Source organism: Sorghum bicolor, chromosome 3, assembly GCF_000003195.3.
Source record: "Sorghum bicolor cultivar BTx623 chromosome 3, Sorghum_bicolor_NCBIv3, whole genome shotgun sequence".
Taxonomy (NCBI): domain Eukaryota; kingdom Viridiplantae; phylum Streptophyta; class Magnoliopsida; order Poales; family Poaceae; genus Sorghum; species Sorghum bicolor.
In genome coordinates this window covers 68,558,759-68,568,977 of record NC_012872.2, presented here as the reverse complement: position 1 = coordinate 68,568,977, position 10,219 = coordinate 68,558,759, and the positions used below count along the sequence as shown (strand labels likewise).

The following is a 10,219-nucleotide window of genomic DNA, read 5'->3' as shown; positions in this document are numbered from 1 at the left end:
ATGCACATTTCAAAACCAAAATGTCATAAAATGGGGTAAATAAATATTCTAAAAAGACACAAGCGTCTTACGAATGGAGTGATTAGAAGGCGAACACCTGAAGCTGAAGGTTGGGGGTTTGAGCGCTGGTGTCCACGAAGCGTGTATTTTTCACGCGAAAAATTGCGTGACTTCTGACTTCAGGGTTCGAACGCCGGTGGCGGTGAAGCGTGCATTTTCACGCAACCAAAACAAAAGTTGTGAGACCTTGCCTTGTTTAGTTTCAAAAAAATTTACAAAATTGATACTGTAGCACTTTCATTTGTATTTGACAAATATTGTCCAATCATGGACTAATTAGACTCAAAAGATTCGTCTCGTCAATTTCGACCAAACTCTGTAATTAGTTTTTATTTTCGTCTATATTTAATACTCCATGCATGCGTCTAAAGATTCAATATGACGGGAAATCTGAAAAAATTTTGCAAAATTTTCTGGGAACTAAACAAGGCCACAGGAGGTGGGGGCACTCAGAAGGCGTCGCTAGAGCCCAGTTGAAGGGGAGTGGCGTCACGGAGCTGGAGGTGGCCGGGTACGGGAGGAAGAAGATGAGGGAAGATGGAACCGTGCGCGCGAGGCGAGGAAGAAGATAAAAGGTGTGTGCGGGGAAGGCGTGCGGGCGGAAATATCTATATCCACGCATAGTGTGGCAATATCCTTCTTTGATTCATATTCATATTTATGCAGGGAAACGAAAACCTATCCTTCTTTGATCTATTTTATGCAGGAAAACAAAAGGGCTGCCCTTATATAGTTATATATCTATGTACTAGTAACAAACAAAGGGCAGTTAATACACGCACAAAATAGACCAAACGTGCTAAATCGACTACTAGAACTCTAGAAGAATAACGAGGGCATGATCAAATATTGCGTCTTATACACAGCGGAAGAATTTCGTGCCGGTCCAAAACAGAGGACTCGTGCCGCAGAGTTCGCACTGTGACACTTCCTCTTTTTCCAACGTTTGCTGAACTGAGAAGGGCACCGTCAGGCATCAGTGACATACTGACATCAGTGCAGGATTTGGCTCCTCTTCCCCGCATAGATTGCCAGGAGATACATCGCAAGACACCCGAACACTGTGCCGCAGGTGGCCTCCCAAAAGTTCAAGTTCTTGATCCTCGCCTGCTCATCGGTCTCCGGATCTTTCATGAGTTCGATATGGATGTTCATGCCGAACAAGCTCACGACCACGATACCGGCAGTGACCACCACGGTAGCCGTCGTTAGCAGGACGCCCATTTGCAGTAGCTGGTTCTGCTTCTCGTCCAGCATTATGTTGATGTAATCCTCTGTGTCGTCCACGTATTCTCGGAGCTGTGGGAATGCAATAGGCACAATATAGGTTACAAAAGCATGATCGGAACAAGGACCACAATAGCGATGTATTGTTTTTTTTTGACAGAATAGCGATGTATTGTCAGCAGACCATTCAGGATTATTGATATTTGCATCGTGTATTTTTCAGTGACTGGACAGCGAATTTCTCAGTGCGCTGCATTCATTTATCTTCAAGTTTATGTAAATGATGACAGCATGATCCACCATTTTGTCTTTGTTATGGCAAGGGCAAAAGTTCAGCACATCAAATTGAAATATATGTTGCAATTTCCAGTAAGACATATTGCTATCTGCTCTTAATATCATCATTATTTGACCAACAATCCTCAAAGGAAACCATGTGTAATACCAAAGCAATCTAATCGTGCAAAAATTGAATTAGGATAATCTGTGAATAATCCTCGCAAAAAAAAGGATAAGCTGTGAATAAGCAAGATGGAACATACATGGTACAGTTTGTTCAGCGTGCCGTCGATCTGTACGAAGTAGGCTTCAAGAAGCATTTCCAACTCTTCAACATCAGGCTTAACATAGGCAGAACTTTCACGCACAGTCTCTGTCTCATCATCACGATCTACTTCCTCCCTGAATACAGTCATACAGGTAAGATTAAAACAAAAATAATGAGTGTGGAATAGGTTGTCGTTTCACCAATATATGTTTGTCAACATATGCTTCTGCTCGGTAACATATCTTCCGAAAAAAAAAAGATTTAGGAGTTTACTTCCTGTTCACATCCTAGCATATACATACGGGATTACATACTTCTCGTTCTCGTTATGATCCGTGGATGCATCCTTATTTGAATCGACTGAGCCCAATGTCTCGGGGAATCCTTGGAACGTGAGTTTTCTTGTCAGGTACATCTCAGCCATATCCATGTCGTCGTCCAGCAAGTGTTCGATTTCATCCCGCACCTGCCAAAGAGCATATGCCACACGACACAAAGAACGCCAAATGATCAGATGTAACAGCACGCCTCTTCAAACTTTTGAACTAAGAACAGGATAGCTGCTTCCAACCTTCTGCACGCGCCCTGACACCCCAACTAATCGGTTCTTGATATTCCTGACGTGCTCCAACTTCAGCCTGCTAACCTTGGAGGTCAGCTCATCCAAGGCTGGGTAAGCTTCCTTCTCGAGAGTCAGCGTCTAGCACCAATGTGAATTCATCCTCAGCAACAAACAGGATTTGCAAAATTGATATAGAGATCTGGTGTAGGAAATATAGGATTTAGTGATGTACCTCAGTTTCCAAGCATTTGCATGTGTGCTCGAGGCAGACCTCAAGCACCTTGAACTCGAAGGGCGGGGTCTCGACATTGTCATTGCCAGCCCCGCAGAGCGCCACTGTTGGCCCGTTTCCCTGATCCGTCTCTTTGCTGCGATCAGTCGCTGAACTCGTGCTAGAGACATCCTTCACAAGAACAGACGACAATTTTGAGTTCATTAGCTCAACTGCAGAGGCAGAGCTCACTACTATTAGTATACCATTGTCGTCAGTTTAGAGTTGCAATCTAGTGTTGTACTAGAACAGAACAAACTCGTTTCCGTCAGGAAGGAGGGAGAAAGGTTCGTACCGGAGGCGAGAGGCGGGCGTGGAGGCTCTTCAGAAAGGGGACGAGGAGCGGGTTGCTGGAGTCCAGGACGAGCGCCTCGGCGGCCGTGACGATGACCTTGACGTGCTCGAGGTTGACGACGACGGCGCGTTCGCGGCCCAGGATGGTGGAGGGGGAGTCGAGGTCCGGGTCGAGCACGCGGAGGTCGCGCGTGGGCAGGCCCGTCATCTCCATGATCCGGTGCTTCCCCAGCTCCGCCACGAGAGGCTCCCCCGCGGCCGCGGCCTGCACCACCAGCCACTTCCGGGTCGCCGCCGCGCCCTTCCGCCGCGTCACGTGCACTGACGACGGCAGCAGCTTGCGCTCCATGGCCCCCGCCCGCCGGCTGGCTCGTGATCGTGGCTGGCCTAGGGCTGTGGACTGTACTGTACCTGCCGCCGCCGCCGCCGCCCACCGTGCGCGGAATCAGCCGATCAGCGGAGGCTTCGCTCGCGCAGTTGGTAGTTCGTTGGGAGCGTGGAGGGCTCAGGGCTGGGTCGGGTCGCGCTCGCTTGCTCAGGGCCCCGCGCCGCGCGGACGCGGTGCCACCTGGCGCTCGCGCGGCGTGGGCTCGTGGCGCGCGGGGCCGCGGGCGCGCAGCCGGTTTGGGAGGCGCGGGGATTTGGATCGGTTGAGGCGCGGCCGGGTCAGGCTGCTGGGTGTTTCGCGGTCGGACGCACGGTGGTGATCAGTGACCAGGCTTTGGTGGCCGTCGGTTTCAGACCTTGCCGTGCGCAGCGCGATGCCTCGAATTTCCGTGCGTCGCGTTTGGTTACCTGATGAGCGTGAGCGTTCCGGACTTCCATTGGCGGTGGCCATCTCTGCTTACGCGGCCATGCTTATTAGTATGGTTGGGATGTTCTTAATTCATCTTAATTCACATGTATTGTTATAGATTGAAGTAGAATTCAAGTTTTACTCTAATATATTCCGATATATGTGAATTGATGCAAACTTGACTTAGACTTGTTTGTATGTTATTGGATTCATCTCAAGCCATATATGTTAGGAGATTTAGTTTAGATTTCACTCAAATCCGCGGTTCATTGTCTCTAGAGCCTGCACACAGAAGATGTAGCTTTTCATGAGTTGAAGCTTGCAGTCCAAAAATGGTCATGCATTACCAGCCGCTCCAACCGGTCTTGAATGAAGAACCATTGAGGTGTTCGGCAGCAAGGAAAAGATGCCGTTGTTGCAAACTTTGGATGTGTCTACAATTGTTTATTTCAAATGTCACCGACAGTGCAACACCATTAATTTTAAAAATATATTTAAAATTTTTTTAGCACTCATGCCAAATCGAATAGGTTCTATCACATAAATAAAACCTAAGTAAAGGAGCACTCCCAATTCGTGTCTATAGTGTTTCGTTGAGACTAGAGAAAAGCACAACAAATTTTTACTAGAATTTCTATGCTACCCCAGCTCAGGAAACGCTTAGTTGGGCCTTGGTTAGTGAAGTCTGAACTCGACGCTGAGGCTGTTTGTTCAACGATTTGAGCCCATTAATCATTTAGTGTGTAAACAGGTAGCGTGGTTGGACGTTTAGATGGGCCTCCGTAATGGATCGCTTCCCACCGTGAATAATTGAAGCCCAGAATAACACCGGTGGCCCTCCCCTTCCAGCTCTACCCACCATCTCGTTCTCGGCTCTTCCTCTCCGGCTCTTCCCCGTCGGGCTTCCGCCTTCCTGCACACCTTCTTGCTCCGTTTCTTCCTCGAACACAGATTCTGTACCCCACCCCGACTCTACCTATAAATCTCACCAGCTCACCCCACGAATCCCGGCAAAACCCACCGCCCGAAGCAAAGCTCGAGCCGCCGCCGCGATGATCCTCCGCATCCGCAGCCGTGACGGCACGGACCGCATCACGGTCCCAGACTCGGCCTCCGCCACCGTCGCCGACCTGCAGCGCCTCATCGAGTCGCATCTCACCGTGCCCGTCCCGCTCCAGCGCCTCTCCCTCGACCCGGCCCTCCTGCTCCCCAACCCCTCCGCCGCTGTCCCACTCCTCGCCGACCCGGCGACGCCGCTTGCCTCGCTCCGCCTTGCCAACGGCGCCTTCGTCTACCTCGCATATCCGCCCGATGCGCGCTCCGCCCGCCCGCCGCCGCCCAAGGCGCTTTCCGTCGCTGGCTCCTTCGGCAAGAAGATGACCATGGATGACCTCATCGCGCGCCAGATCCGTGTCACACGCCAGGAGAACGCGCTCTGCGCCGCCGCCTCCTTTGACCGCGATGCCGCCAACGCGTTCCAGCTCTACGTCGCCGAGTCCCTCGCGTTCGCCGTCAAGCGGGCGGGCTTCCTCTACGGCCGCGTCGACGCAGAGACCAAGGAGGTCTTCGTCGACTTCATCTATGAACCGCCGCAGCAGGGCTCCGAGGATGTGGTCCACCTCATGAGGGATCCCGAAGAAGAGGCCCGCGTCGATACCATCGCCGAGGGGCTCGGGATGCGCCGGGTCGGCCTCGTGTTCACGCAGGCCGTCGGGAGGAAGGCCAGCGAGACTGGCGAGTATACCATGTCCAACCGGGAGGTTGTGCAGGCTGCCCAGCTGCAGGCTGAGGGCGGGATCCCGGAGTGGGTCACTGCCATAGTCAAATTGGAGGTGGGGGATGACGGCACTGGGGATGTGCACTTCGAGGCCTTCCAGATGAGCGAGATTTGTGTCAAGCTCTTCAAGGATGGGGTACTGGAAACTGAGGTTCAGGATGCTGATGATCCCCGTCTGTCAAAGATGAGGAAGGAAGTGGTGGCTGGGGGAAAGGATACTATGGAGGTGGATAATGACTTCTTCCTAGTGCCCGTCAAGATCTCTGATCACCAGGTATACTCCTTTACTCACTCCTGCTCCTGTAGTTTGGAATTTATAGTTCATATGAATAGAGGTTTGGATATAACGATGAATAAATACTGAATATATAAAGGACGTGGTGCTCAGAACACTAAAACACTAGGTTGAAACCGTAACACACTAGGTTGTAATATCTGAGTATAATTGTAGATAATTTCTTTGCAATTTATTGGCATTTCAGAACCTTTGAAGGGAACCAAGTAGATATGTGCTTTATACATGTAATAGCTTGGTCCGATGTGATGTTCAATTCATTGACAATACTGCCTTTCTGAGTGAACCAAGTCTATTTGTGCTTGAACTATATATTAAATTTAGCCATGGAACAACAATTTACTGATATAATCAACTCTGCAGCATGGTTTACATCTAAATTTACCAATCAATGGCAAAATTAGTTTTTTTCCATTAACAGGAAGGGTTGCCGCTTCACTTGCAGTTGGTTAACGAGTCACTTTTTTTCATTAAATTTCCCAGTACCCTTCCATTGACAGCCAACATGGGCGTGACACAAGGCACCTAATCTGGGTTTAAAACACTAATCTTTTAGGTTTAGCAGTAAATCACAATAACCCATTCTTATCAGTGGAGATTCTGAATTACAACTTGATCACACATTTTTTTTCCTTAGAAATTAGAGAAGACTACTAAATTGACACACTATGTATTTGACCTGAAACTGTAGGATTGTCTCCTTTGGACATGCATACTTTTGACTTGAAACAATAGAATTTTCCCCTTCGAACACAGGGGCCTATGGAAAAATTCGAGAGAGAGCACGCCAACGGCTGCAAAAAATTTTAGGTAGCTTAAGCATGGTGAAAATTTGTTGATTACATTAGCTTCAAAATTTATGAGTGGGCCTGTACCCTGTACCTTCATTGGCTTCTGTGTAGGTCCACCCCTGCTTCGGTAACTTGACATGTTTACCTTGTTGGATGAAAGAATGCTTCTCTTTGTGTGATATTTGAAGTGACACAACCTAGTCCACAGTAGTTTAACAAAAAAAATTTATTGTGGTTATGTTGTGGATGAGTCTTAGAATGACATCTAGACATGTGGGATGTATGAATTTCACTGGCATTTTTTTTACTTGAAGATGTGCTTACAGTCCATATAATCCACAAATAGAGTTGGTTTGGTTATAAATATTTATAGTTCCATTAATAGTGTAGTCACTTTTTTTAACCAAAAGGAGCTCTGGCATTTAATATGAGCACATATGGTTGGCCCTAGGTCCTGAAGTGTAAAAACTAAAAACCCTTCTACAAGGAGCATAGTACGGAGAGAGGTCTGCATAAAAGTTATATGTCATCGTTGATTTTTTTGTGTGCTTTTATTGAATAAATGACAGTGTTTTGAGGGGGGTGGTAGAGCCGTACAGGATCTTGTCAGTTAATTATCACAAGATGATTTTTGTGCACGTACTTCTTTAGTACCAATGTACAATACTTCTGTTGAGATTAATGGGGATGCCAGGACCCAGAATATTTGCAACAAACTTGTAGGAAAAAGGAAAATTGGTAACTATATACCTTTTCCAACACGACACAGACACACCACACAGACACAAAATATTCTGTGAATCCACCTTTAAACGAATTATATCAGAATCTTCATCTCAAGGGATCTCACATTGAAGGCTCTAAAGTTACTTTTCCTCAAATAAATATTCTATAGATCTACCTTTGAAAGAATTTTCAGAATCTTCATCTTAAGGGATCGAAGGCTCTACAATCCCAACTTTCTGTCCTGTGCATGATTGTCCCACTTTAGGTGCAAAGAAATGAAAAAAGGCCATCCGTAGGTTGCAATAGGGTGTAAGAGCGATGTTTGCCTGCTCCTCTGTAGTTTTTCATTTTCTGAGATTATTTCTAGATTAATCTTAGTAGAATATATATTTTTAATAACATAGCATATTCTAAAAAGCCCTTCATTATATACCATGATAAACTGTATTAACTTTGGTTTAGTAAAATCATCTAAACTTGGTAAACGTGGGTGATTGGATATGATTTTCGTACTTTTTATTAACCCTAAAGCCTTCAACTATTACACTGATGCTGCATTTAAACTGGCAACATTATTTGCTAATTGCTGTGTATTTCAATTGAGCAGTTCATGATTGGTTATTCAACATAACAATCCTCGCATATTTGGCATTGTATGCTGCAGATGTAAAAATTATGTTAAACTGAGTCAAATATATTAGGTATTGAAGCTGTAGTAAGTATATTTGCTTCCATAATGAACATGCATTTTTCATGGATAGTTTAGCTTAAACTCAAGCAGAAATTGCCTCCTGATTGGTCCTTGTTCCACAAAGTTAGTGCACTGAAATTGAATAACCGCAAGTGTGGTATAGTTGCATGGTAGTAGTGTCATTCATTTATTTTTTATCTGCATCATCACGGCTGATTGATGTTTTTATTTCGTAAAAAGTTGCATAGTATATTCTTGATTAAGAGTTATATATCCAACTCTTTCACAATATAGTTCTCGCATATATATCTGTAATTAGATTGATGATCCACTAGATTTACACATTAAAATATCTTCAGCTTTGGTGACTGTTCTGTGTTGGGGTATGACCATATTTCATAATTTGACACAAGGAAGTGAGGAAATGGTTCACTGTCCTCTCATGTTAGCTGATTACAATATTCTGTTTTACCTATCAAGATGTTCTAAATTATAACCATTGTTTGCTTGGTGATTGCAGGGTCCACTCTCAGTAGGCTTTCCTATAGAGAACCGTGGAAGTCCTCTGGGCATCAGTGCGCTGAGAAGTCACCTGGAGCGGATGAAGCATTTAACATTTGTGAGGCGGATCTCGGACTTCCATTTGCTTCTTAAGCTTGCTACTTTCCTAGATGTAAAGGCAGACATGCCCACTATAGCTGCATGTGTAAAAACTCAGAGCAGGGTGCCCGAGGGATACCAGTTTCTGATCGAGTCCTTTGCTAGTCAGGGATAATCTTGCCTCTGAAAGCATGGCACGACGATGCATAATTATTTACTTGTCACATCATGTATAACTTATGAAAAGTCTCAGGTGTATAAGTATTGTTCAATTCTTATGCCTTTCTTATAGCATGAGATCTGCTGTTTGGCATAGCTCCTCACGAGGGGCTCTTTTAGAGGTCAGAGCTGTTTTGGAGAAGTTATAATTTATAGCTTCACCAAAACGGCTCTTTTTACTTAAAAATGGCTTATCGAGAAAAACGTTTGGCAGCCAGAGCCAGAGAGGAGAAGAGCCCTGCCAAACAGGCCTGAATCTTGCCCTACACTGACCAAACCGCAAGTCTTACTCAGGTTATGAGATAGGGAACAAAGGCGGTACTGAATGACTGGCACCTGATCAAATTGTCATGATTTACGCCTTGTTCTGAAAGTAACGCTTAGTTCAGACACATAACAGTAACAGTCTCTGTTGTGGTCAATGTCTTGTTACTTGTTCTCTCTCTAAGTTTTGGTCAATATCTTGTTACTTATTCTTTCTCCTCTAAGTTGGATAATCTCTGTTGTGGTCAATATCTTGGTACTTGTTCTTTCTTCTCCAACTTGGGTTTTTATGTGGTGTGTCCGTTGAGAAAGCTCGGCCTGTTTGGAACGTAGGATTTTCATAGAAATTGTGCAATCAATTTAATTTCACAAGAAAAACACGAGAATAGAAATCAATTCAATTTCACAATAAAAACGTGAGAATAGAAAATTTTCCCTGCATTCCAAAGTTTGTTCATGTTGTGGGTGGTGGAGTTTGGATTGTTTTTTTTTTTACGATCTGGAGTTTGGATTGTTCGAGAAGCAAGAAAAACACAAGGAAAGGAAAAATTTCCAGCATTCCAACTCTTTTCTTTTCAACCATATTTTTTCTGCCAACCAGTAGTGTTTTTCTCTCACAATAAATCAGCCAATAGTAATTTCAGGCCTTGTTTACTTCCAAAATTTTTTGTAAAATAGGAATAGTAGCACTTTCGTTTGTATTTGACAAATATTGTCCAATTATGGACTAACTAGTTCGTCTCGTCAATTCCGACCAAACTGTACAATTAGTTTTTATTTTCATCTATATTTAATATTCCATGCATACGTCTAAAGATTCGATGTGACGGAAAATCTGAAAAAAAAAATTACAAAATCTTTAAGGAACTAAACAAGGCCTTAGCCTTAACTTTTCAAACCAGCGAATAGACATGGGTGGCAGAGTTTGGATTGCTGGAGAAGTAGAATGAAATGAACTTGTTATTTGCTGGAGAAGTTAAATGAAATGAACTTGTTACGGTTGCTTAGAAATTTTAGTTCCCTCTTCGTTGATTTTGATGTACACGGAGGGATTAAAGATAGCATCAGCTTCAGAAGTTTTTTTTTTTTTTTTGAGCAA

General features: G+C 44.8%; 2 protein-coding genes and 1 long non-coding RNA gene across 4 annotated transcripts; 2 read left to right on the top strand and 1 right to left on the bottom strand.

Annotated features, from left to right (window-relative positions):
• LOC110433481 lies at positions 441-1,026 on the top strand. Its single transcript, XR_002450914.1, has 2 exons — positions 441-635; positions 727-1,026. It is a non-coding gene; the product is annotated as an uncharacterized LOC110433481 (long non-coding RNA).
• Positions 682-3,554, bottom strand: LOC8060986 (magnesium transporter MRS2-E). Of its 2 annotated transcripts, none has more exons than XM_021455700.1 (6): positions 2,963-3,554; positions 2,629-2,799; positions 2,406-2,534; positions 2,137-2,300; positions 1,830-1,968; positions 682-1,359 (listed from the first exon to the last, which is right to left on the bottom strand). In XM_021455700.1, the coding sequence occupies exons 1-6, from the start codon at positions 3,308-3,310 to the stop codon at positions 1,054-1,056; spliced, it is 1,257 nt and encodes a 418-aa protein (XP_021311375.1). In that variant the 5' UTR covers positions 3,311-3,554; the 3' UTR covers positions 682-1,053. The 2 variants fall into 2 exon arrangements, with proteins under 2 accessions (XP_021311375.1, XP_002456702.1); XM_002456657.2 differs by having other exon boundaries at positions 2,149-2,300; positions 2,963-3,550.
• LOC8060985 (NPL4-like protein) lies at positions 4,610-8,931 on the top strand. The gene is made up of 2 exons (XM_002458787.2): positions 4,610-5,808; positions 8,558-8,931. The coding sequence occupies exons 1-2, from the start codon at positions 4,810-4,812 to the stop codon at positions 8,810-8,812; spliced, it is 1,254 nt and encodes a 417-aa protein (XP_002458832.1). The 5' UTR covers positions 4,610-4,809; the 3' UTR covers positions 8,813-8,931.